The sequence below is a fragment of the Melanerpes formicivorus genome, unplaced genomic scaffold (genome assembly GCF_026170545.1).
Source record: "Melanerpes formicivorus ecotype bairdi unplaced genomic scaffold, bMelFor1.0.p_v2 SCAF_29, whole genome shotgun sequence".
Classification (NCBI taxonomy): Eukaryota; Metazoa; Chordata; class Aves; order Piciformes; family Picidae; genus Melanerpes; species Melanerpes formicivorus.
In genome coordinates, this window is record NW_027142381.1 from 9,256,757 (window position 1) to 9,281,066 (window position 24,310).

At 53.4% G+C, this 24,310-nt stretch overlaps 1 protein-coding gene across 11 annotated transcripts in view; it reads left to right on the forward strand.

The window, feature by feature from the left end:
• MSI2 (musashi RNA binding protein 2) overlaps positions 1 to 24,310 on the forward strand; it is a 236,775-nt gene that overhangs the window by 74,538 nt on the left and 137,927 nt on the right. For all 11 annotated transcript variants that reach the window (XM_068154934.1, XM_068154937.1, XM_068154939.1 and 8 more), the window contains one exon: positions 9,243 to 9,335. In XM_068154934.1, the coding sequence (XP_068011035.1) occupies positions 9,243 to 9,335 (93 nt within the window). The remainder of the gene's footprint in view (positions 1 to 9,242; positions 9,336 to 24,310) is intronic.

The window sequence follows — 24,310 nt, forward strand, 5'->3', positions numbered from 1 at the left end:
CTGGAGGGGCTGTGCATTCATTTAATTTTTTGGAGGGATCTCAGTGTTTGAAGCTTGGAAGAATTTATAAACTCTTCCAGAAAGTGCAGTTTCCTCAAGGAGTCTCCAAATTGGACTGTGCTGGTGGGTTTTGTTAAACACCATGTTAAACCTCCTAATACATTTGTTCCTTCTCCTGCAGTAAGTGGGTGCTTAAAGAAAGGTTCATTGACAGCACCATAAAAGCCATTCTGGCTGCAGAGCCACGAGCCTGTGGGCATATTGACAGAGCAAGCTGCTTGCATGCTAAAAGGTATGGCTGGCTGCACAGTGTGACTGCTGCTGTGTGCTCTCAGGAGCACAGCACAGATCTGGTTGGAAGAGATCTTCAAGGTCATCCAGCCCAGCCCTCAGCCCAGCGCTGAAGGGTCAACACTAAACCCTGTCCCTGAGCGCCAGGTCCACAGGCTGCTTGAACACCTCCAGGGATGGTGACTCCAGCACTGCCCTGGGCAGCCTGTTCCAAAGCCTGAGAACCCCTCTCCTGACTTCAGAGGTACATCTGGAGCAGCCAAAGAAGGAGGAGTGATGCTTTGCCCATAGAATGGAACAAATGCCCTGCACATTGGTGCCCTGCACATTGGTTCCCTGGTACGGTGTTCGCGGCAGCGATGCCTTCTGAGGGAAGAGTCCTGGGCAGGATCTGTGCTTTGGCTCCTAGCTGACAGCTGTGATGTGGCAGGGAGCCTTCAATGGCTTGGGCAGCCCACCTGGCTAGCAGGCAGCAGCTCTTGGTTGGACATGACTCTGCCTGAGCTTCCAGGAGCCATGTGGCTTGAGGCTGGCCTGTGGGATCCTCTCCCCTTGTGCCTGCGGTGCCCGGGAGCTGGCAGCGCTGCCAGCAGCCCCGGCAGCTGTATGCAAATATGGCAGCAGTTGGAGGCAATTGCTTCATTTTGCCTCCTGCTTTTGCTCTAACAGACTGATGGATTTGAATTGGGTTGAGATGACTCAAATCATGAAAATATTGTGAGGACTCTGGCATGAGGGGTCTGAGTCAATGGGAGCTGCAGGACCTGGAAGAATTAGACCACTGAAGTGCCTCGGTATGGATTTTGGCAGGCAGCTTCTGGAGTTGTTGGCCTTGTGATCAGCTGTGCTCTGGGGCAGGCCTTCAGACAGTTTTAGCTGAGGGAGCCCCCACCCCACCCCCCCAATCTCTGCTTTCAGCAGCTCTGCAGCAGTGCAGCCTGTCGTGGTGAGGACAGGAGAGGATGCTGCTCCCTGATCTGCCCACCTTGCATGCAGCATCTCTCTTGCTGCGTGCCCCTCCCGGGTTTGGGACAGCTGGTGGCCACCTTCTGTCGTTCCAGATTAAAACCCAGGGGCTTGGGTACGTTTGGGGAAGCTGCTTAGCTTGATTCCCCACTTTGACCCCCTTTACTCCACTCTGCTTCACCTGTAAAGCCTTACTGCAAAATGACCTTGAAGGTGCCCTTGCAAACCTTCCTTCACCACTGTTTGTCCTGGGGGAGGCCACAAGTGTTCTGGCTGTGGCACAGGATGCTTCTTCCCAGCTGATGGCCTGATGTAAGCAGGGAGATTAATGAAGGCTGTAATGGTCACTTAATGCTGTGCTCCCATCAAGTACTGCTGCCATGGCTCTGACTGTGAGCTCCCCAGGCAGGATGCCATCTCTCTCTCTCTGTGCCTGTCCAAGGTGAAGTTTTGCCAGTAGCCTGCAGATTCAGGAGCAGAGTCTTAATTGCTTCCCACTGGGACCTTTGTCCTTACCTCACACAGGCACTGCAAAACAATCCTGCTCCTGGTACAGAGGCACACTGGGCAGTGATCTCCATTCGTGGTCCTGAGCTGTGTGCACTGCTGAGCAGTCGGCAGGCAGCTGAGACTCAACCAGTACTTGGAGCTACCTTCCCCTGCACAAGAAGCTGAGGCAGGGGCATTGAAATAGGTTTTCCCCTCTGCTCCCCTTTTCCTGCCCCTCTGCCTTGGCTCTGTCACCCATGAAAGAGTTAACTGGAGCGGAGAAGGAGGGAGCAGCCCTGGGGGGTGTGATGTAACCATTACAGCCGGGCTCTGGGGCTGTGATCTATCCCTGTTCTCTGGAGGGTGTGAAGTCTGGCTCTGGGGAGTTTGACTGCATCTTCAGATAGGAAGCTTGAAGCCAGGTTTTGCTCAGGCAGTTGCTGAGCTCCCCGAGCTGGGGCTGGGTTGAGATTGGATCTCGGTGAGGTGAGGTCTGCGTGGTGGGGCACGTCCCTGTGTGCTGCCTGGGGAGCAGGGTGCTGAGGGGAGGGTGTGGGTGCTCCTGCCCAGCCCTCCAGCTCTCCTGCTGGGGAGGGCCCTCTCCTGGGGGTGTCTGTGGCTGGGCTGCCGTTGCTGAGCTGACCTGAACGAGGGGCTGGGCCTCCCTGGGGTGGCAAATGAAAGAGTTAACTGTAGCTGCAGTCAGGAAGATGACCAGGAAGGGCTGTGCTGGAGCCAGGCCAGACCTGCTGGTGAAACTCCCAAGGATGGCTTTGGCCATTGCTGCCAACTCAATCTGTCATAGAAAAATCACTTTGTGTGTTCTGCCTCCTGCTGCTGCCATAGCCATCAAGGGAGGAAATGAAACACCAGCCAGAAAATGACCCTCCCAAAGTTAACAGCAAAACCAAAGACAGCCAAGAGCTTGGAGTGCAGCAGGGACTGAGCTAACAGTTTCACTTATGAATGGGCTGGGAGACTCCAAGCCAGCCCCAGCAATGGAGGGAGCTGCTTTGCCCCCGGGGATCCGTGCTGCTTGCTTGCATTAAAGAGCTCTTTCATTGCTGCATACCTGGCTGCAGCCTGGGTCAGCGCTGGCAGGATGACATTGGCTTAGCCAGGGGTCAGGCACAAGGTATTTGCACTGGTTGAGGCTTGCTGGAATCCCCTCTGGAATGCTCAGGCATGTTGGACGTGGCACGTAAAGCCCTGCTGCCTCTGCACAGCACTGAGCTCCTCTGGTGCTGTGGGGCTGCAGAGTCTGATGGCACAGCAGTGCTCAGCAGGACAGAGAATCGTGGAATGCTTGGGGTGGAAGGGACCTAAAGACTCTCTAGTTCCAGCACCCCCTGCCATGGACAGGGACAGCTCCCACTCGACCAGGTTGCTCAGAGCCTCATCCAGCCTGGCCCTCAACGTGTCCCTTGCTTGTGCACCCTGCAGCAGCAGTGGGGAAGGGGATGGCTCCTGGAGCCTGCTCTTCCCAGAGAAAGGCCTCCAGGATGAGAGGGCTGGCAGAGCTGCCCTGTGAGGAGAGGCTGAGCTGGGGGTGTGCAGCCTGGAGAAGAGAAGGCTTAGAGGAGACCTTACTGCCATGGAGCAGTACAGGAAGGGTGGCTGCCAGCAGGATGCAGACTGCCTTTGGGCAAGGAGTGCCATGGAGAAGCCAAGGGGTGGTGGGGACAAGTTACTGCTGGGCAGATTCCCATTGGACTCCAGAAGAAATGCTTCCCCCTGAGCACAGCCAGACCTGGGAATCATCTCCAGGGGCTGCAGTGGAGTGCCCTGCACTGGGCAGTGAAGGCTCAGCTTGGCAGGCTGCTGTGCCAGCTCATCTCCCCCACACCATCACCCAGAAAGGTTGGAGCAGATGAGCCTTGGGGTCCCTTCCAGCCTGGCACTCTGTGACTGTGTGAGGAGGGTTGGCAGCTTTCAGTAAACTTTGCCTCTTTCCACTCTGGGCTTTGCTTCCCTTTCCCTCTGGCTTTTAATAGCTTTTTGGAACTTGCTGTGAGGATCCTGGAGGCACAGGAAAAAAACACAAAGCAAACCCAAACCTGGAGAATTGTTGCTGGTGGTTTGTGCTCTGCCAAAGCAGCCTGGCAATTGAGTTAACAAGATCACTTCCCCTCTTACATGAGTTATTGTTGTGTTTAATTAGAGGCAATGCTGTAGTTTGGATGTGGAGCACAGTGGGCCAGCAAATGCACTTCAGCACATACAGCAAAGGTGATTTTTTTCCTCCCATTTCAAAGGGATTTAGGAGGTGAATCCATCAGGAGTGGGGAGCTGGCAGAGTGCAGGTGAGGAGAGCAGGCTGCAGGCTGCCTGCCCCCATGCTGGCCTGCATGAGGGGCAGAGCTCTGCAGCACCATCACAGATGCAGCACCACTTGAATCTAAATTAATGCTGATTCCAGCAGTTTGGGAGGCAGGTTCACCTGTAGCACTCCAGTCCTCTCCCACCACGTGGAGGTGGAGGAGGCAAACCCCTCCTGAATTGCACAGGGCTGTGCACCACAGCCCAGCTCAGGCTGCAGGGTGTTCTCTGAGCCTCCTGTGTGCTGGTTTGTCTCAGAGCCTGGCTCTGCCCCTCGCTCCTTGCCAGTGGTCCTGCTTCCAGCAGAGCTCTGATGGCATGCAGGGCATCCTGGTGCTCCTCACTCCACTGCCAGCTGCTTTGCCTGGGTCACTTGGTGGCACCTGAACCTGTGGGGAACTCAGCTTCCAGCACCTGTGTTCCACTCTGCCAGGAGAGCTGCCAGGGCCACGCTCAGCCTCCTGGGCTGGGGTGTAAGAACTCCTCCTGTCCAACCACACCATCCAGAGTGGTCAGGCACTGGCACAGGCTGCCCAGGGAGGTGCTGCAGTCCCCATCCCTGCAGGTGCTCAGGACACCTGTGGCCATGGCAGCTGGGGACAGGGGGTGGTGGTGGGTTGATGGTTGGACTGGATGACCTTAGAGGCCTTTGCCAACCCAAACAGTTCTGGGGTGCTGTGGGGAATTGACAGTGTTGGGTTAATGGTTGGACTTGGTGGTCTTAAAGGTCTCTTCCACCCCAAAGCACTCAGTGGTTGGGAGCAGCACTGATGTTAACTGGCACTGAACTGGAGGCTCTGACTTTGCTTCCCCAGGGCTGTTGCTTGCAGCTCGTGTAGCATGGAGCCATGCAACAGGCTTCTTGTTTCCAGACACTGCATCTTCAGCCTGTTGTGTGGAGCAGATCTACCTGCTGCACCCCAGACTGAGCTAATTACAGCCTTGCTCTTGCCACAAGTGCATGCTCTGGGGAGCCTCCTTGTCTTGCTAAAGCAGGGAGGGGTTTTCCCCCTGCCTCTGCACCACCTGAAGTGTTGCTTGCTTTCAGAGCACAAAGGCAAACGGCTTTTTCACAAGCCAGGGCGACAAAGGGATTGTCACCTTGGATGACTCCTCACAGGAGTAGTCAGATGTGTTTTGATTAACTGCAACACTAGCAGAGTGTACAAACAAAGCAATTCTGCAGCTCCTTACAATTAAGGGACTTTAGAGCCAGCCTCAGGTCTGCCTCTCCCCCGTCGGTGCCTTCTGCAGCGGGAGAGAGACACCTTCAGTGCAGCCCAGCTGCAGCCCCCCGGCTGCCTGCCCTGCGCAGGGCCCTGCAGCAGCCAGGGCAGATCCCTTCTGCTGCCAGTTCCAGCCACAGCCGTGAGGCTGGGGGTGGGGTGGTTTCAGAGTGCCCCAGCCCTCTTGGAATCATTCCTGAAACGTGGATTTGGGATTGATTCCCACGGATCACTTCCCATCACTCCCCCAGGCACGGCGCTGCTGGAGCTGCTCTCTGTGGGACCAGCCCCAGGTCTCTCCAGGAGCTCCTCCTGTTGGCTGGGGCAGTGCCTCCTGCAGGGAGCAACCTGCAGGGAGCAGACTCTGAGCTCAGGGGAGGAGATAAAATCCCCTCAGTGCCTTTTGCTGGGGGCCCTGCAGGCTGGGTGGGAGCTCCTGGGCTTTGGGGTGGGGGTTGTTTCAAATTAAAGCAGTTCAATAGATAAATGAGGTTTTCCTGAGCTCCCCACACGTGGTGTGACAGACCTGCAGCTCTTGGGGGGTTAAAGACCTGCTGAGTTTTGTTGTCTGAGCCAAGGGAGAAATTATGATTTAAGCCACCCCTAATTTTTAAGCAGAAGCTCTTCAGTTGGCTCAGGTCCTTCTGCCTCTGCTCATTTGTCATCTTTAGTGTTTACTAAACAGCATTAAGTGTACTTCATTAAACACTCTTTAACCCTTTGATTTCCCTCCCTGAAGCCAGCACACCTCTGGGGAGGTGATGGTGGAGAGCACCAGAACGTCCCTTGCTGGGCTGAACCTGCAGCCCCTCAAGTGTTGGTGCCCTGCCTCCTGCTGAGGGTGGCTGGTGAGCAGCAAGGGATCTCCTCCTGAGCCCTCAGCCATTAGCAGCGAGGGGTTTGGGGACTTCCCTGAACTCTGCTGCGAGTGGGTCTGGTCCTGGCAATTTGCTGTGCTTTCAAATCTATTTGCTGGGTGATTCAGAGGCAGAAGGTGTCCCTGGTGGAGTGCAGTCCTGGAGCTAATGAATGCTTTTATTTTTTAATGAACTTTGAATGCTGCATCTCATTTGGCTGAGATGTTTGCAGACCTTCAGCTATTAGGCTAACGAGGTGTCTGAGGCTCTGGGTCCAGTGCAAGCCTCTGCTCTGCTGGGTGGGAGCTCGGTGTGAGCAGGACCAGAGAGCTCTGCTGAAGCCTTGGAACTCCTCCTGTCTTGGCTAATGAGAGGCTTGCAGGTTAGAGCAGGAGTTGGAGGCTTTGTTTGCAGTTGGTCTGAGTCCTGGTTGTCTCATGAGAAGTGGTGAGGCTCTGCCAGCACAGACAAGTCAGCAGCACGCAGCAGGGAGCCTGGGGTCCTGCTGGAGGAAGCCCTGAGGTGCTCCCAGCACAAGCTGCAGCTCTCCACATCTGCCGGGGCTGTCCCAGGCTGCAGCTGAGCTGTGCCTCATGGCTGGCAGCAGGAAGCACTGTGCTGAGCAGGCTGCACTTGCTCTTGTCCAGGGCTTCACAGGGCACAGGCTGCCTTCCAAACCTGCCCCTCTGTCACAGCCACTTCTCCTTGGTTGCATGGTTTAGTTATTAGGTGGTGTTGGATGATAGGTTGGAGGAGCTGATCTTGAAGGTCTCGTCTGGTCTGGTATAGAATAGAATGGAATGGAATGGAATGGAATGTTCCTGGGCTGCTGGGGATGGTTGGGTTGTGGAAGAAGGGGGCAGGGAAGCGACTCCTGGCTGTGCCCAGGGTGGGTCTGGGGGCACATCGGTGCCACAGGTGGAAGGTAAAGGAAGGCTCCTGCTGAGGCAGGGCAGGACAGGAGGACTTGCTGGGGCCACACATCCCTTGTGCTGCTCTGCTGAGGGGGATTTGCCCACCAGAGCCATTGAGCTGTCTCTGCAGCAGAGCACAGAGTGCAGGAGCAGACTCAGTTCTGTGCTTCACTCTTGCACCAGAGAGCTGATTTCTGAACCCATTTCCCAGCTCGCAACACGTCTCCAGGCATTAAAATGTTGTGAATTTGCTGTCATTACCAATAGTGCCTTTGACTGAAGCTATTGAAACAAAGTAGCCCTTTTTTTAACCAAAAAAAAATATAAATCTCTCTTTTTCCTCCCCCTTTCCTCTTCAACCTTCAATCTTGCTCCTAAAAGCAGTAGCTCTCTTCTGCTTTCTTCCTTTCTTCTCTCGGTCAAACATAAAAATGATGATAATTTCCCATATTGCTTTAGAATAATTGCTTTCCTCCCTCTTTTGTATGACAACAGAGGCCTGGCCTGATCTTAAATCAGATGCTGGCAGGCAGAGGGCTCTTGACAGCCCTGCAAAATCCTTTAGTTACAAGTCGGCTTTAGCCAATTCTTTATTTGTAAATGACAATTTTCTACAGCAAAATATATGCTTGGGCTTCAATTCTGGAGCCTGAGATTGCAGCCAGGGAAAAGAATTGAATTTTTTACTCCAGGTTTTTTTTTTTCCCCCCTCTCTCTTTTCTTCCTAACTTAAAAAAAAGCCAACCCCAAACAACCAACCCACACCAAGTGAAATAATAACAAAGTGAAGCTTTGTAGAGTGGTGAGAGGCTGAGGGAGGGAAAGCTCTGCCCTGCTTGATGTGAATGGCAGTGGAGATGGGAATGATGGTGAATTTGCCTGGGGAGATGGGAATGATGGTGAATTTGCCTGGGGAGATGGGAATGATGGTGAATTTGTCTGGGGAGATGGGAATGATGGTGAATTTGCCTGGGGAGATGGGAATGATGGTGAATTTGCCTGGGGAGATGGGAATGATGGTGAATTTGTCTGGGGAGATGGGAATGATGGTGAATTTGCCTGGGGAGATGGGAATGATGGTGAATTTGCCTGGGGAGATGGGAATGATGGTGAATTTGTCTGGGGAGATGGGAATGATGGTGAATTTGTCTGGGGAGATGTGTGTCTTGGTTTCTGGAGCTGACAGGCACTGGTGGCTTTAAAACCTCCCTCTGTGTGCTGGGGTGGGCTGCTGCTGAGCTCTCCCCAGGTGTAAGAGCATTGCCTGCTGTGAGATGAGGCTCTGCCAAGCACCTGGGGGGGATGCTGGCACTGCTGTCCTGGATCTGCCTTGATCTAAGGTGTCCCATAAAGGTCAAGTGGTTGGGGATCAGCCCAGCAAAGACACCTCCTGCCCCTGCCCCCACTGGGCTTTGGGTGCCTGGTCTGGACCCTGCCCATCTTCAGGGCTTCCAGCTCTGGACAGTTGGTGATCCTGTGTGGAGGGTCCAGCACCATGCCTTCATCTTGCAGGGCCAAAGCCAGGTGCATGTGGCTCAGCAAGAAGAGCTGGGTGCTCAGCTGGGGTCTTGGGGACACAGAGGGGTTTCTGATGCAGCCTGTGATGGGCTGGGGGAGCGTTTCAGCTGAGCCATGGGCTGGGGCAGCTGGAGGACTCCATTGCTGCCTTCTGTCACTTGGTTACTTCTAGAGTAACTCTGCAAGCTCCTTCTGAACTGAGCTGTGGAAGCTTAACCACATCCCCTGCATGTGATGGGATTGCCTTTGCCAAAGACATGCACTCTGTCTTGAGGGGAAGAGGAGGGCAGCAGCACATCCTCCTGCAGACAGCAGCTCTGAGGCCACCACCTCGGACTCCCTTCCCACTCCCTACTTGCGTTGAGAAGCACAACAAAAACCACTTAGGAAAAAAAGCTGTCCAGGGGCTAAAGCTGTTACTGAGAGCTTCTCCTCAGCCCTTCCCCAAACCAAACCAAGATCAGGAAAAAAAGAAACTAAAGTAAAATAGAAGTCTTGACTTGACCAGAACCTGAATTGCTGTGAGGAGCTCTTCCCATCAGCTGGGTTAGGGATGGCAGCTGGAAGAACCTTCCTTTCTTCTCTTGTTGTTTTTCCTTCTCTCCACACAGTGTCTGAAAGGATCTGGCTAAACCTTGTGCTTGTCTTGTAATTTCTTACAGATGGTCACGAGAACAAAGAAAATATTTGTAGGTGGATTATCAGCTAACACAGTAGTGGAAGATGTAAAGCAATACTTTGAGCAGTTTGGCAAGGTAAGTTCCTGCCCCAGTCAGCACTGCTGGCTTGGAATCTTTATTGCTCCTTGGTCTGTTCCCTTTCTTTTTTAAAGTGCTGTGAAGAACAAAAGTGCAGCGAGGCTCCAGGGAGGGCTCTGCCTGCTGCCTTGCAGTCCTGCTCTGCTGGTGTGCAGCTCAGCCAGCACTGCTCACGGGCTGGAAGCAGTAAAGGATGGTTGGGAGGTGAATGTTCTGTGTGTGCTCAGGAGGGATTGGGCTCCTGGCTGAATGCTTACACAGTTGTCTTCTTCATGCAATCAGCCTTCTGACTGCAGGGGCAAAAGGGGCAGCTCAGGGGTGTTTGAGAGAGCTCATGGAGTTATGGAAATGCCTGAAGGAACCTCCTGAGCACCAGGAGAAATCCAGGAGTCACAGGAATGTCCATGAGAAGGAATGGATTGGAGCTTGAGGAGGGGAGATTGAGACTGAAGATGAGGAAGAAATTCTTTCCATTGAGGGTGGGGAGACACTGGCACAGGCTGCCCAGGGAGGCTGTGGCTGCCTCCTGCCTGGAGGTGTTTAAGGCCAGGCTGGATGAGGCCCTGAGCAGCCTGGGCTGGTGGAGGTGTCCCTGCCCATGGCAGGGTGGTTGGAACTGGGTGATCTTTATGATCCCTTGCAACCCAACCCATTCTTTCAATCTGTGATTGCCTGAGGACACAGCAGGATGTCCCAAAGCAAAGCAGCTCCCATTCCTTGTAGCTGGTTTGTTTCTTTGCTCTGCCTTGTCCAGGCAGTGCTCTGGGGAGGGGAGGTGTGCTGGGGAGGGGATGAGAGGGGAGGTGTGCTGGGGAAGGGAGGGGAGCTGTGCTGCATTGATCCTTGTTTTGCAAACCATTCATTTTAGTTTCAATAACAACCTTCGATTCTGGCAGGATGTTTGCAGCCTGCTGAGCCTTTTATTAGAGGATTACAGCAGCTTTTTGGATCTTTCTTCTGTCGTTACTCCTAATTGCAGAACTTCTCTAACCTGTATTTTTGAAGTTAATAATAGTTTCAATGGAAGTGCTTTGCATATTGTCTGGATGCTGCCTTAATGTAGGCTTTTTAATTTCACCATCTGGTAGTTTCATGCTTGCAGTTCTGCAGGCCCTGGGAGTGCAGACTCAGCCCAGGTTGGGTTTCCCAGCCCTGGCTGCTGGGTCGGGACGCTCCGGTTCTGCTCCCCTGCTCTGCCTTGCCTCAGACAGCTCAGAGCAGCCTGGCAGTGCCACAGGCAGTGCTTGGGGAATAGCTGAGATTGGTTTGTTTCTTTCTGTTTTGTTTTTTTCCCTTCCAAACCTCTTAATTTGAAGGCTGAAAAATGTGAGGTGCTGACAAGACTCACACAAGTTGTGATCCAGGCTGGCAGCTGGCAGCAGGGTCTGGGGTATGTCCTGCTGAAGCTGTGTGGTCCAGTCCTTAGAGTTCCACTCTTGTAGGAGTCAGGTTCACTGGGCTTGGTCCTTGAGCTGCCAGGAGACCTTTTCCAGTTGCATCCCTGTTTCATGCCTCCCTCTTCCAGCTTGTGAAAAGGAGATGAGTTTGGTGAAATAGGTGTGGGGGGGGAGAGGCTTCTTGTCTGTGTCACCCTGGCTTGACCTTGCCTTCGTGTTCCCTCTGCTGCACTTTGCTGTTCAGCAGCTGAGATGGTTTGCTTTGTGGGGTACCCTGGGGTTGTGAGGAGGTGTGGAGCTAGTTTAGGACCCTGGGAAATGGGAACTTGTGGTCCAGCTAAAAGAGAAAACTCATTGATAAGCTGCAGTGGGTGGGATGCTGCTTTCAGGTGAGACCCAGGACTGGCTCTGTAGGACTTTGTAGGAGCTGCCTCCTTCTCCCTTCCACTTCCCAGCCTTCCCTTGACTTGCTTGCTGGGATTGCAGTCTCTTTGTGGCAGGGCCTGGTGCTGGGGCTGTGCAGTGCTCTCACACAAGGCTTGCTCTCCCTTGCAGTGCCAGCAGTGCACAGTGATGGGCTGGCAAGGTGTGCCTTGGCTGGGTGCTTCCTTAAACCCAAGAAAATTGCATTACATAATGAAGGTGTGGAGGAGCTGCCCAGGTTTGATAAGAGCATCTCAGGTGACTTGCTCTTTGAAATGCTGAACTTAGTGGTGTGGAAAAACATTGCTTACCTACTGCTGTGATTCTTGAAGTCCTGTTTGTACTTGCTGCAGAGAAGAGCTCTGCAGCCCAGGGAGGTTGTTTTGGTAAGTGGGGGTAGGTCTGGAAATGCAGGAGGTGGTTGAACAGCTCCCAGCTCTAGGACTCACTGCTTTAACTGGAGCTGGCAGGAGGGAGCCTCAAGTGCTGAGGCTGAAACTGCAGCTTCTTGAGAAGTGAATGCCAGGACCTCCTTCTCCAGTAAAAAGGAGACTGCTTGAATCTGCCTGCTCGACCTCTCCAGTGAAAATGTTTACCTGTTAGAGCCCCAAAGTCCCTGGCAGTGGTCACTCCTGAGAGCTTGATGGTGAGCTTTTGGTAGTGGGAGCTGTATGTGAGCAGGAGTTTGGCACTGGAGCTTCTCCTTCCAGTGGTTTCAGGGTTCAGGATCCACAAGAGGAGGATGTGAGGAGGCTGTAGTGGGGGAAAAAAGACCTCCAAAGGAAGCCATAACCATTTATAATCAAAAGAAAGAAGACAAAAAAGAAGCCATTGTCTCACAGCCTAATCCTGATGGGCTAAGGAAGTTGTTTCTGTGCCCCTCTGCTCTTTCAGGCAGAGAGGTTTCAAACATTCTTGCAAACAAAATAAATTCACCGTCTGGGTTAACCCATCTGGGGCCTGCAGCACTGCCCTTCTGCTGACCTGTGCAGAGCTGGTTGTTAAGACCCAAGGTTTAAAGGAATTGAAATGAGAAAGTGTTAGAAGTGAGGAGATGCCAAGGGCAGGGGGGTGGTGGGGCTGTGCTTTCCTCCCCTCTGCAGGAGCCACAAGCGCCGGGCAGGGGCTGCAGATCTGCCCCTTTGAAGGGGTGAGCAAAGGGTGCTGGCCAGGATGAGGATGTGTTGGAGTGTTTAAGGCTTCTGGGAGCATTTAAACAAAAGGGAACCAAACCAACCAACCAACCAAGGCAACGGCCTCTTAAAGGCTCCCCGGGAGGAGCGTGGCCAGCAGAAGCAAGCCCTGGGCGCCGATGAGCTGCACCTCTCTGTGGCCATGGATGCTCTGCAGCTTTGAAGCTGCAAGTGCCTGGTGCTGAGGGACTGGGGAGGGTTGGTTTTTCACTAGGTAATGCTCCCTTTGTAGAGCTCCTGTGAAAACCAGGGACTCCTTTCGGTGCTGCTTGCAATTATACTTCACATGGCGAACTGTGTAATTAGTTTGGAAGACTTCTGCCTAGTCATTGGTTTATCCTAATCGGCTTTGGCTTTTCCCAACAACAAAGTGAGCTTATTTTCCTAAGCTGAAACAACTCTGCTCCCTTTGTTCCTCTCTTTTATTGTCTCATTCCTTTCATTCTGTTTTACTGCCAAAGTTTTGTTTCATTAGGCCTACAAGTCATTTCCAATCCAGTGGGCTGCTACAATAAGGCCTTTATAGCTCAGCTGCCCTGGTTCCCATGTCCCTTCTGGTCTGGAGCCAGGACTTGCTGTTTGACATGAGATTTTAACCCTTTTGCTGCCCCAGCTCTCAGCCCCCACAGTGGTTTGAGGCTGTCTTGGTGTAGTGCAGACCAGGCTTGAGCTGGGGGTCGGGGAGACCTCCTGAGGAGCTTCTGCCTCCAAACAAGGGTGTGTGGCCATCAATTGACAGGCTAATGGGGCTGGGCTCCAGGTACACCTTTGGACCCAATCATTGAAACAATCCTGAGTCACAATCTGATGAGTGAAATGTTATCAGCAGTCATGGTGGGAACAGTCCTGTGGTCAGAAGGGCCACGGTGGCCTTCCAGCCCCTGTTCCCAGAGCGATGGTAAAGGTGGTTGGAGTTGCCCTGAGCCATGGGATCAGCCCACATGGGACCTGCCCTTGCAGAAGAGCCCTGTGCTCTCCTGGGGGTTCAGAATGCCTTGGAACCCAGGCTTGGCTTTGGACAGGAGTGGTGGTTTTGATTTACAGGAGATGTGTGAACTAGCTTCGTGGGCAGCCGAGATCTGTGCCTGTGGCTCTGCCAGGCTGCTGGGGAGGCAGTGCTGGTGGCCCCAGCTGCCTTACTTCTGAGAATCTCAAAGCAGGATTGGGAGGTTGGTTTTTGTTGTTGTTGTTCACAGCAGTCCATAAATTACTTTTGGGGAAGGGGGCTGTGGTGTTTGCTTTGAATTATCAGATGAAATGGGAGCAGAGCAGTGCTCATTAATTTGGTTTTGTGTTCTGGCTTGCCATGAAGTCCCTCAGACAGTCTGTGGGCATGTCCCAGCTTCGCTTGGAACAGGCACTTCCCTCAAGGATGGCTTCTAAGATTGGGAAAATGTGGAGCCTGAGAGGATTGCTGAATTACCTCTCTGGATCCTAAAGGGTTTGTGCAGCCCCTTGTTATTTCCTGTGAGAGGCAAACTGGACCAGCGCAGTAATCATCTCTAGCTCCTGATGGCTTTCTCCTGAAAGCTTGTAATTTCCTCATCTCTTCCTTCAGCAGCCATGATTTAGTGTCTGCTGGCAGTTCAGCGAGAGAGAGAGGAGTAACTTCTGGAAGCCTCTGGAGACCCAGGTGCACCTGAGCAGAGCCACAGCGCTGCCTAGCAGGGAAGTAAAGCTGCGGGCAGCAAAACCTGAGGATGAGAATTCCCTCCTTTGGTTCTGCGGTGTCATGCACTGCACCCCGGGCAACAGTGCCAAGAGTGACCGATTGAACCACCAGGAAAATACGTCTTTGTACTGAAGCCCTCTGCTTTCTCCACGCGAGTGTGCTGGGAGTGGGGACAGGGCAGAGGTGGGCTCCACGCTGAGGGTTTCAGCCTAACTGGGTGCTTCACATCACTTCTCCAGCCTTTACCCCCTGACAGCTGTGAAAACAGAAATCAGGAAAGCCGGAGAGCAAACCCCTCCTGGTTTGGCAAGGCTGCCTGGCTGCGAAGGAGTTAATGCACAGTTGTAGTATTGAGCACTGCGGTGGTTTGCTTTTCCCTGAGACCTCGAGTATGGCCTCCGAAGATGTGCTTACAATAGAGCTGTTAGCATGAGAAAAGGCGAGGAGGGGGCTCTCTCCCCGCGGGTTCATTCGGGGTTTCTTTGGAAGGCTGTGTGGGGCAGAGGGGCTAAGGCCGGAGTCAGGAGCAAGGAATTTCGCTTGTGTGAAAGCGAAGGCTGAGTTAATTTAGCCTTGGCGTAGAGTTTGAGTTGTATTGTTAGCTCTGCTGGACATTGAGATGTAGATTGGGTGCTCAATGGGGTACATGGCCGGGCTGCTCCTGCAGGACTTGCTTTGCAGCCAGGTCATCTCTGGCGTTCAGCTCTGGGTTTCCAGATCCAGTGTTTGGCACTTGGTTACACTTTCTGATAGGAAGGGACAAGCTCCAGGCTCTTGGTTGTATTCTGGTCTGTCACAGATTGCCCAAACCGTTTGTAATAGGCTCTGAGACAGAGAATGTGTTGGCATTGTGTGGGCTGTTCCCTTCCACAGCCGTTCTGAGCTCCAGACCTGTTGCTGCTCTGTTCTTCCGTCTCAGTTACCTGGGGGTCCCTTGGGAGAAGCTGCTTAATTAGAGTCATTGTATCTCCTCACAGCAGAGCAAGCCGCGGACAGACACGTTGGGGCTCTGCAGCTTCTGATGAGTTTTGGACAATACCCCTCACAGTCTGGGGGGGGATTGCTCTGTGCAGCATCCAGCCTTGTTCCCACTGCTGCCTCAGCCCTTTGCTTCGGCTTCAAAGTTCCATCCTTGATTCCTGATTCCAGTGTTCTGTCCCTTTAGACTTTCCTTTGGCATGTGCCACAGGGAGCCGGGACCCAGGGGTCCCTCACGGCCTGCAGCACTTGCTGGTGTTTCTGCTCCCTCCCACACTGGCTTCTTTTCGCTTTCTGGGTTTTTTTTCCCTTCTTTCTTTTTTCTTTCTTTCTTTTCCTTTTTTTTCCTTTTCTTTTCCTTTTTGTTCCTTTTCTTTGCTTTTTTTTCTTTTCTTTTCCTTTTTTTTTTTCCTTTTCTCTTCCTTTTTTTTCCCTTTCCTTTTCTTCCTAAGCTGAGAAACTGGATGGCATCTCCAGAGGCAGGCAGGGTTTTCCCCCTGCCAGCGAGCAGTGGTGCACAGGAAGTCAGTTGTGAGGTGGTCTGTAATCAGAGCCACGCTCCTTGGAAGCTGTTTTGTTGTAAATGAGAGGTTGGTTTGTACCTGGATTTTATGAGAGGAGGAAATGTTAGGGCAGGATTTGGGGCTGAGGAAGCCGTATCAGAGCTCAGCAGAGGTCTAAAGTACAATTTGATTTCCTTTCCTCCCCTGGTTAAGTGCAGTGGCAAGGAAGCTTTTGTGCTGGAGCTCCGTAACCCCTGTGAGATTAGGGAGTCGTGGTGGGGAGCTGGGGCCTCTGGCATCTGTCTTCTGTTTCCCACTGTGCCACCCACGTGCTGCCTGGCTTTGGGCAAGCTGCTTTATCTCACTTTACATTTCCTTGCCTCTCTTACTGGGTGAGCTCTGAAGGGCATGGGAAATGTCAACGTGCCAAGGCTGCTGTCACTCACTGCCTGCACCAGGCTGGACTCTGCAGCCTGAAGAGCTCTCCCTGGCAGCAGGGACAGAGGGCTGAGGTGGGTGGGTGCTGGAGCACCAGAGCTGGTTTGGGTGTCCTTGGGGCAGCTCTGCTGTAGGTCCAGCTTGAGAACCCCAGCTCCTAGAAATTGTTATGGGCAAGACCTTGTAGCAATAGGATGAGGAGCAATGGAGCAGGGCAGATTTAGGCTGGGTGTCAGGAGGAAGTTCTGCACAATGAGAATGGAGAGATACTGGAGCAGGCTGCCCAGGGATGCGATTGAGGCCCTGTCCCTGGTTCAAGGTCAGACTTGCTGTGTCCCTGGGCAGCCTGCTCTAGTTGGAGGTGTCCTTGCTGAGTGCAGGGCAGTTGGACAAGACCCTTTGAGGGTCCCTTCCAGCCCAGTGCAATCTGTGACTGGATCTTGAAGGTCTTTCCAACCCAAACCATTCTGTGATGCTATGGCTATCTCTCTTAGGAGAACTGAAGTGTTTTACTTTCTGGGCAGAAAATCTGCCTGGGCACATTCTGGTGGATGTAGAGTGGCAGCTGAGTGTGGCAGGTTGGTCACCACCAGTCCCATCATTGCCCAGCCAGCAGTGGGCAGGGTGGCAGCCCTGGCAGGCAGATGAGTGCAGTGTGGCACAGTCAGTGTATTTATAAATACAACTTCAGAAATGGGGACAAGGGCAAAGTAGCTCAAATGCAGAGCCAATTAAGCTAATCTAAGCTGAATGAGGATTAACAGCCCCTTAATCTGAAGGGTACCTCAAATGCATGTGGCCAGTTGACAGCAAATCCCTCTGCCAGGGACACTTGCAAGGGGTTTGGGGTGGGCAGGAAGATGCAGCAGTGTTGGCAACTTACTGTCCAGGGCAAAATGCTGTTGAAATAGTGACTGGGCTCTGATGGGTGCTGCTGCAGAACATTCCACAGAGCATCACACCTGCTTGCTGTGCTATCAGCACCGTGGAAGTCTGGAGCAGGCAGTCTTGGGAGTGTGGTGCAGAAGTGATTGCTCACAGAAAGAGTTCACATTCCATAGATTCTCTGTTCACAGCAGCTGAAAGCCTGGCAGGGCTGTGGGAGGAGAAGCTGCTTTGTGCTGTCTTTCTTCAGATGAGGTGCAGTGCCCATCACGACCTTTCCTGCTGCTCCTAAAGCTGAGAAAGGCTGTTCTGAGATGAGCTGCTAATGCATGTGCAGGAGCCACATCTGCACTCCTCTTCCAGGATGGTTAGAAATGGGAGCAGATCTGAGCGTGTGTAAGGTTCCCCTGTGAGCATCTCCCTGCTTCAGTGCTGCCATTGGAGTGTGTTGGGGCTGGGCTGCAGGCTTGGTCTGGTGGTGTTGGTTGGAGAAGAGGGTGTGCAGGGGACCCACGGAGGTGATGCTCCTTGGGCAGGGACGCTGCTGTGCGAGCTGCGGCTCCAGGGGAAGGTCCCAGCGCTGCCTCTGTTCCTCTGATGAGAGGTTTAGCGAGTTCAGAGCGGTGCCATGTTAATTGTCAGGACTGGGAGGGTGGGAGCAGATTTCACCGGGGGCAATGGAAGGGATCCAATGAATTTCCACTCTGTTTCCCAGCTTGGCAAACCAGCACTTACTGTCACTTTGCATAAATAGGTTTATTTCAGAGGGTCAGCCGTCAGCACTCCCCCTCTCCCCCTGCCGGCCCACCCTCCCCTGCAGGATAGGAGGCCGACGAGCATTTAATTTCCCCAACAGCAGGTGCTTGTCATCCATCTGAAGATAGCTGCCAACATCTGGTGCAATTGCCTCAGCAAACGCCGTAACAAGGCGGCCTGCAGTTCAAAGGCAGGCAGAGCGTTGCCTCTTTAATGATAACAAGCTGTTGGCTTCCCCTCCGAGATGAATTCATCTCACAGATGTTTGTCTAGTTTTGGCAATCTTATCACTATAGCTTTGGTGATTATGCTCAACTGGAGACTATTACTATAAAAGAAGTTGGAACGGGTTCCATTTCCCCGTTATTTATTTATTTCCCTGCTCCCTGGCCCAGCAGCTCCGGCGCCGCTCCCCGGTGCCCCGCGCCGGCTGCGCACCACCAGCTCTCTGCTTTGAACCCTCTCTCCAGCTCTGCCTTTTCTGGGCTTGCTTGGCTCTCACCCTGTGCTCTCTAATGACTGCAGCACACTTCATGGCTCCTGCAAAGCTCCAGGAACGCTCTGGGTGCTCCCCTGTGGACAGCAGCGCGCCGGTGACCCTGGCAGGGATTTGTCCTGACGGTGTGCAACCATCTTTGGAGTCTGTTTTGGGGCCTTCACCCCAAGAAGGGCATTGAGGGGGGCTGGAGTGTGTCCAGAGAAGGACAGTAAAGCTGGGGAAGGCAGAGAAGAGCTCTGGAGAGCAGAGCTGGTGAGAAGCAGCTGAGGGAGCTGGGGGTGTTTGGTGTGGAAGAGAGGAGGCTGAGGGAGACCTCATTGCTCTCTGTAGCTCCCTGAAGGGAGGCTGGAGTGAGGTGGGGCTTGGTCTCTCCTCCCTAATCTCAGGTGATAGAATGAAAGTAAAGAGCCTGAAATTGTGCCAGGGGAGAGCTTGGTTGGAGATTAGGAAAAGTGTCTTTGCTGGCAGAGTGGTCAGGGACTGGCACAGGCTGCCCAGGGAGGTGGTGGAGGCTCCATCCCCGGAGGTGTTGCAGAAACCTGTGGCCGTGGCCCTTGGGGACAGGGTTTGGTGGCCGTGGTGGGGTCAGCTCTATGGCTGCCCTTGGTGATCTTGGAGGCCTTTCCCAACCCACACAGTTCTGTGATGGTGTGAGGCATGGAGCCCTGCAGGCTGGGGACCTGAGTGCTTGTTTGCTGTGGTTTCCCCTCCTGCTTGGGGCGGCGGCGGTGTTGTGGTGGGTTTAAGGAGACCTCTTTCTCCTGAGCGTGGGGAATTTAATTCTGGTAAATAGGATTTATTTTTGGCAACCTGCTTGTGAATAGGTGACTCATGGCTGAATGGAGATGTGTCACTGGTGGTGGGGACACCACGTATAGCATTTCTTAGGCTATAAATAGATGTCAGTCCAAGGCTTGGTGGCACGGTGATGCTTTGCACTCGTTAGCTGCAGAGTGACTGCTGAGGAAAGCATGTAGAGTGTCAGTCTCTCCTGCTGGAGCAATAATTTCTTCTGATGCTTAAGGAGCAGACATCAATAGCTTCATAAAATGCTGAGAGAGCCTTAATTGGCACAACAGAAAGCAGAACTTGGGCACATTCCCCTGCTGCTGCAGGGAGCCCTGCTCGCCTCGCGTTGCCCTGGGGTGGAGGTGGAGGAGCTGAGCTGGGGAGCTTGGGTGCTTGTCACAGCCCAAGGCTATCACCTGCAGGCTCCTGAAGCCCACATCTGGTCACTTCATGTGTGCACTCCTGGTACTGAGGGGGATTTCAAGCTAAACAGGATTAGAGATCACTGGTTTTCAGATCCTGGAAGTGGCAGTTCAGAGGTTCACAGAATGGGTTGGGCTGGAAGGCATCTTGAAGATCATGCAGCCCCAACCCCCAACCGTGGGCAAGGACACCTCCCACCAGCCCAGGTTGCTCAAGGCCTCAATCAAATGGGCTTAGAACGCCTCCAGGGAAGGGACATCCACAGCCTCCCTGGGCAACCTGTTCAAGTGTCTCCCCACTCTCACTCTCAAGAATTTCTTCCTCTTCTCCAGTCTCAATCTCCCCTCTCCAGCTCAAAGCCATTGTCCCTTGTCCTGGCACTCTCAGCCCTTGTCAAATATCCCTCCCCAGCTCTCCTGTAGCCCTTTCAGGTACTGGAAGGCTGCTCTAAGATCTTCCTGGAGCCTTCTCTTTTCCAGCACTCCCAGCCTGTCCCCATAGGGGAGGTTCTCATCCCTCTGATGATCTTCCTGGCCTCCATTGGCCCCTCTCCAGCAGCTCCAGGTCCTTCTTGTGCTGGGGGCAGCAGAACTGGAGGCAGTGCTGCAGGCTGGGTCTTAGCAAATCAGAGCAGAGGAGCAGAATCCCCTCCCTGTCCTGCTGCTCTCCCTGCTTTTGATCCAGCCCAGCACATGGTTCCTCCTCCCTGTCTCTGATGCTAAACTGGTTAGGTGTTGTTGCTGTTTGCTCAACACCATTTACCCACCAACACAGCACATATGGTTTAATGTCTCTTTTTTCCCCTCCCCCCCCCCCACCTTCTGCTGTAGTTACAGCATTATTAAAAATCCATTACATTTTAATGTCCATTACAAAATATGTGCTCCTGTGACTGTGAGCACAGATAATTATTGCTGATGAATAAACCAAAAGGACAAGTGTGGAAGAAGTTCATCCTGCAGCTTTCAATTTCACTCTGCACATCTCCTGCAGGGGCAATCGTTGTGGTGCTGCAGCTGGCTGTGCCTGTGGCCTGCCTCTCCCTCGAGGAGGAGGCTGGCAGTGCAGCCCTGCTCTGCCACAAGTGCCAGTGTTTCTTGTGGGCACCTTTGTAGGTGAAGGCTTTACCAGGGGAGGCAGCCCTCCAGAAGGGAGAGGCTGTGGGGAGCACAGCAGCAACTTGCTGAGGGCTGTTTGCTTGTTTGTTTTTGTGTTCAGAGAGCATCAGCTCTGTGCAGTCTTGGAAAGCAACCCAGTTACTTCCCATGGAAATAGCCCAGAAATCCAGCAAGGGCTGAAACACCACCAGGGAGCCAGGCAAGCTCCTTCTGGTTCCCAGGGCCCGAAGCAGGCAAGGGAATCATTACAAATAATGCAGTAGAGTGGCCATGAAGTTCCATGCAGTGTCTAATGGTCCAGAGGGGCCTCACCTAGTTTCCCATATATGATCCATACAGAATGGTTCCAGCTTCTCTTTAGCTTGCCCACAGTGCTGGATCTGCTTCTCTTCAACCCCCCCTCAGGCACCACCTTTTTTTGCCAAGCCTTTTCCTCACAAGCAGCAACTTCAATATTCATCCTGCTCCTCTCCTGGCCCCACCAGGCTGAAGGAATTGTTGTCCTCTCCATTTAATTTCCTATTCCTGAATGCTCTGGACAAAACCCAGCTCGGGCAGGGCCCAGCCCTCTGGCTGAGAGGACTTCCCTGGGGTTCTCCTGCTCAGCTTTTAAGAGCCTGTTTGCACCCAGAGAGTCAGCCTTGGTGTGGCACAGAAGCTCTTGCAGGGCCCTTGGTCTCAGCAGCAGCACCTAGCCCCTAGCTAGCCCAAATAAGAAAGCCAAGTCATCCAAAGGCATCCCAGAGGTCCCCACCAAGCCCTTTGGACCTGTTCTGTGCACTGGAGTGCTAATGCTAATACTGCTCAGGACCTGCTGGCTCCTCCATGCTGACCTGGTGGCTGTTTACCCTGGAAAGACATCCTCCAGGGCTTGGCACTGCTGCTGCTGGGAGCTGCAGCTGAGTTTAGGTCAGTTAGTGCTGAGGACAGGTGATGTTTGGGGCTGGTGTGGTGTGCTGGGTGAGTCCAGGAGTAAGGAGGAGAGAGCAGAGTGATGGCTGTGCTGGGAGCTCAGCTTTGTGGACGTGGCACTGGTTTGCTGTGTTATTTTGGTCTCCTTCAAGTCCCCACCCAAAATCTGGGGCTGATAGTGTGGCTGTCCTCTCGCTGCTGTAGCTGCAGGCTGTTCTGAGAGGAGGGAGTGTGTCTGTGAGCAGCACCTTGCTGTGACCTTGATCAAAGTCACAGTGCTGCTGTGATACCAAATGATGACAAATAAATTCACCTTCCTACAGTTTAGCCTGGCTGGCTTTGTTCCTCCATCCCTGATCCTCCCTGCAAAGGATTTTGTTTACCTTTCCTGAAATGGAAGAGGCCCTGCTACATGCTCCCCTTTCAAAAATAAACCTCTGAAAAGGAACACAAAAGAGAGGGAACAGAAATCAGAGGCTGTCTGATAATGCAGAGCAGGCACCAGGCTGCAGCTCAAGGCAACTTGAGCCAGGGCTTTGTTTAAGCCTAACACAAATTCTACCATTTTTGGATGGTTTGAACCTCTCCTCCTCTCCCTCCTGCACTTTCTCAGAACAATCAGGAAAGAGAAGTGCAGTCAAAGTTCTGCTACTCACAGCTAGTGATTTGCATTTGGAGGTTTTAAACACTTCCTTCCCCCCCTGCTGCTGTCCTCAGTTAGATTTCTGCTCCAAAGTTCACCAAGCCAGGTGGGTGCTACAGAAAGCTGCATTTCATTTGACCTCCTGGCTGCTGTATTTTGACTATAACAGAGTAAAAATACCTGGTAAAGGCCAGGTTGCAGCACCTGCAAGCCCAGCAGCAGATCCTCAGGCTGGGAGGAGGAAAAAGAGTGCGAAAGAGAGGAAGCCTTTGTCTGGCATGGAAGGGATCCGCAGTGGTTCACCCCAGGGCCAGGGCTCAGCTCCCTCCACACCTGCCCTTTGGGTGTGCTGCTGCTTCAGTGAGGCTTTGGTGTGTTCCACTGGAAATGGCTTGTTGCTGTGTGAGCTTGGGGAGCCTGCCTGTCAGAATGGCAGTGAGCTCTGGGAGTGAGCAGCGCTGGCTGCTGCTGGGATCTGGATTCATTTACTTGATGGACTCTGCAGGCTATGATGGCTCCAGAGGAGCCCATCGTGTCAGAGGGAAGGAGCTGCAGAGATTGAATGCCCAGCCATTGTGAAAGCAACTGAATCAACACAAGCATCACTCCATCTCCCCTGCCTCCCTGGAACGTGACCTTCTCTGTCGGTGCTGCGGGGTCCCTAGAGCTGGCCGCGTCGGGAGCAGCGCGAGCGTCCTCCTCCTGCCCCTGTCCTTGTGCCACCCCTCCCTGGAAGCTGCCTGTCCTGGGGCTGGGGTCTGTGTCTGCAGGAGCAGCTCTCTGGGGACAGAGAAGGGGGCTCAAGAGTTCCTTTAGTGAGGAGTTGAGCTGCTTTGTCCTGCAGAGTGACTAGGGAGGTGTGCTGGACTTTGGCAAAGCAAGAGTGAGCGATGAGGAGCACAGCTGAAGGGAAGATGTCCTCTGCTGCTGCTTGATGTTTCAAAGCAGATCTTCTGGCACATTGTGCTCTCCTTTTGGTGAGGCAGGGAGGCTGACATTGCCTGGTGGCAGTGGCCCAGAGTGGTGATCATAACCCCAGCAGCTCCTGCAAAGGGAGCTCAAGAGCCAGCACGTGAGCGGCCGTGGCACTGCTGCCTGTCTGGGTCATACCTGGGAGTGCTCACGTTGCTGGAGTCACTTTGGGTGGCTTTGGGCTCTCTTCCTTGGACACCACAGCTGTCAGCAGCTGGCTGGCACAGGGTGTGAGTCTTGGCTCGGGTTAGTTGGCAAACAAGCCTCTTGAGTGCCACTGAAACACTTCAGTGGCATCAGCAGAGGCATCTCTAGCAGTTTGCAGGTTGCAGTTGTGTTTCTGCAGCAAATGTTGGCGTTGCTCACCCCCTAAGCCAGCTGAGGAGGGCAAATGGAAGCCTCTAATGCCAGCACTGCCCCTTGTTCATCACCAAGCAGGATCCAGGCTGCTGGTGTAAAGGCAGCTCTGTGCTGGCTGGCTCAGAGGGGGTGCTCTCCATCCCCCCGTTTCTGTGCACAGGTTTCTATATTGTTCCTTGACCTAAAAATCCGTTCCATAAAACGTACAGATGGTGCAGTCTGAGCTGAAGCATCTTTGGGGACTGGAGGCTTGATTTTGACCTCTATTTACATGATGTAAATCAAAGTGGAGTAGAGCTGTGGAAATAGGCCAGGCCAGCTCTGGCGTCGGGGGCCGGCCAGCCCTGTCACGGTCCCGGCACCGTGCGAGGACCCCGATGCGTAGCAGGGGCTGTGCCCCGGCCCCTGGGGAGCAGGGAGAAGCTCTAAAAAGAAAAGAATTGGAGGAAATTGATGGTTGCAGCCAGATTGTTCGTGGCTGTGAGCTGGCAGGACTCCTGGAGCTGAGAGGAGCTGTGGGGCGGGAAGGAAGGCGCTGGGCGTCAGCGGCCCCGGGGCTGCCCTGGCTCCCAGAGCTGCAGTTGGGCTGCAGCTGTCAATGCTGAGTGGCTGCAGAAGACATCCCCAGGGAAGGAAGGATCTGCCCTCCTCCAGGCCTCAGCCCTGGGAAGCAATAACCCCCTGCACCGGGACAGGTGAGGGAGTGATGCTTCCATGGCAGGTTATGTTCTCCAGGTGCTGGCCCAGCAGCTGGTCTCTGAGGCCTTCTGCAGCACTCTGCAGTTAAACCTGAAGGGTACTGGCCTGAATCTGCAGCAGTTTATCAGCCACATCTGTGGCTGACTTGACTTCTCTGCTGCTTCCCACCATGTGAGTAAACTGATTTCTCCTCTGTACCTTGACATTGATTCCAGTCTTTCATCTTGGTAGAGGAGAAGTTGATCTTTAAGCAGGGCAGAGAAGAAAGATGTCTTTCTGCCTGTTGCACTAAGAGATGAGCACAGCTCTACA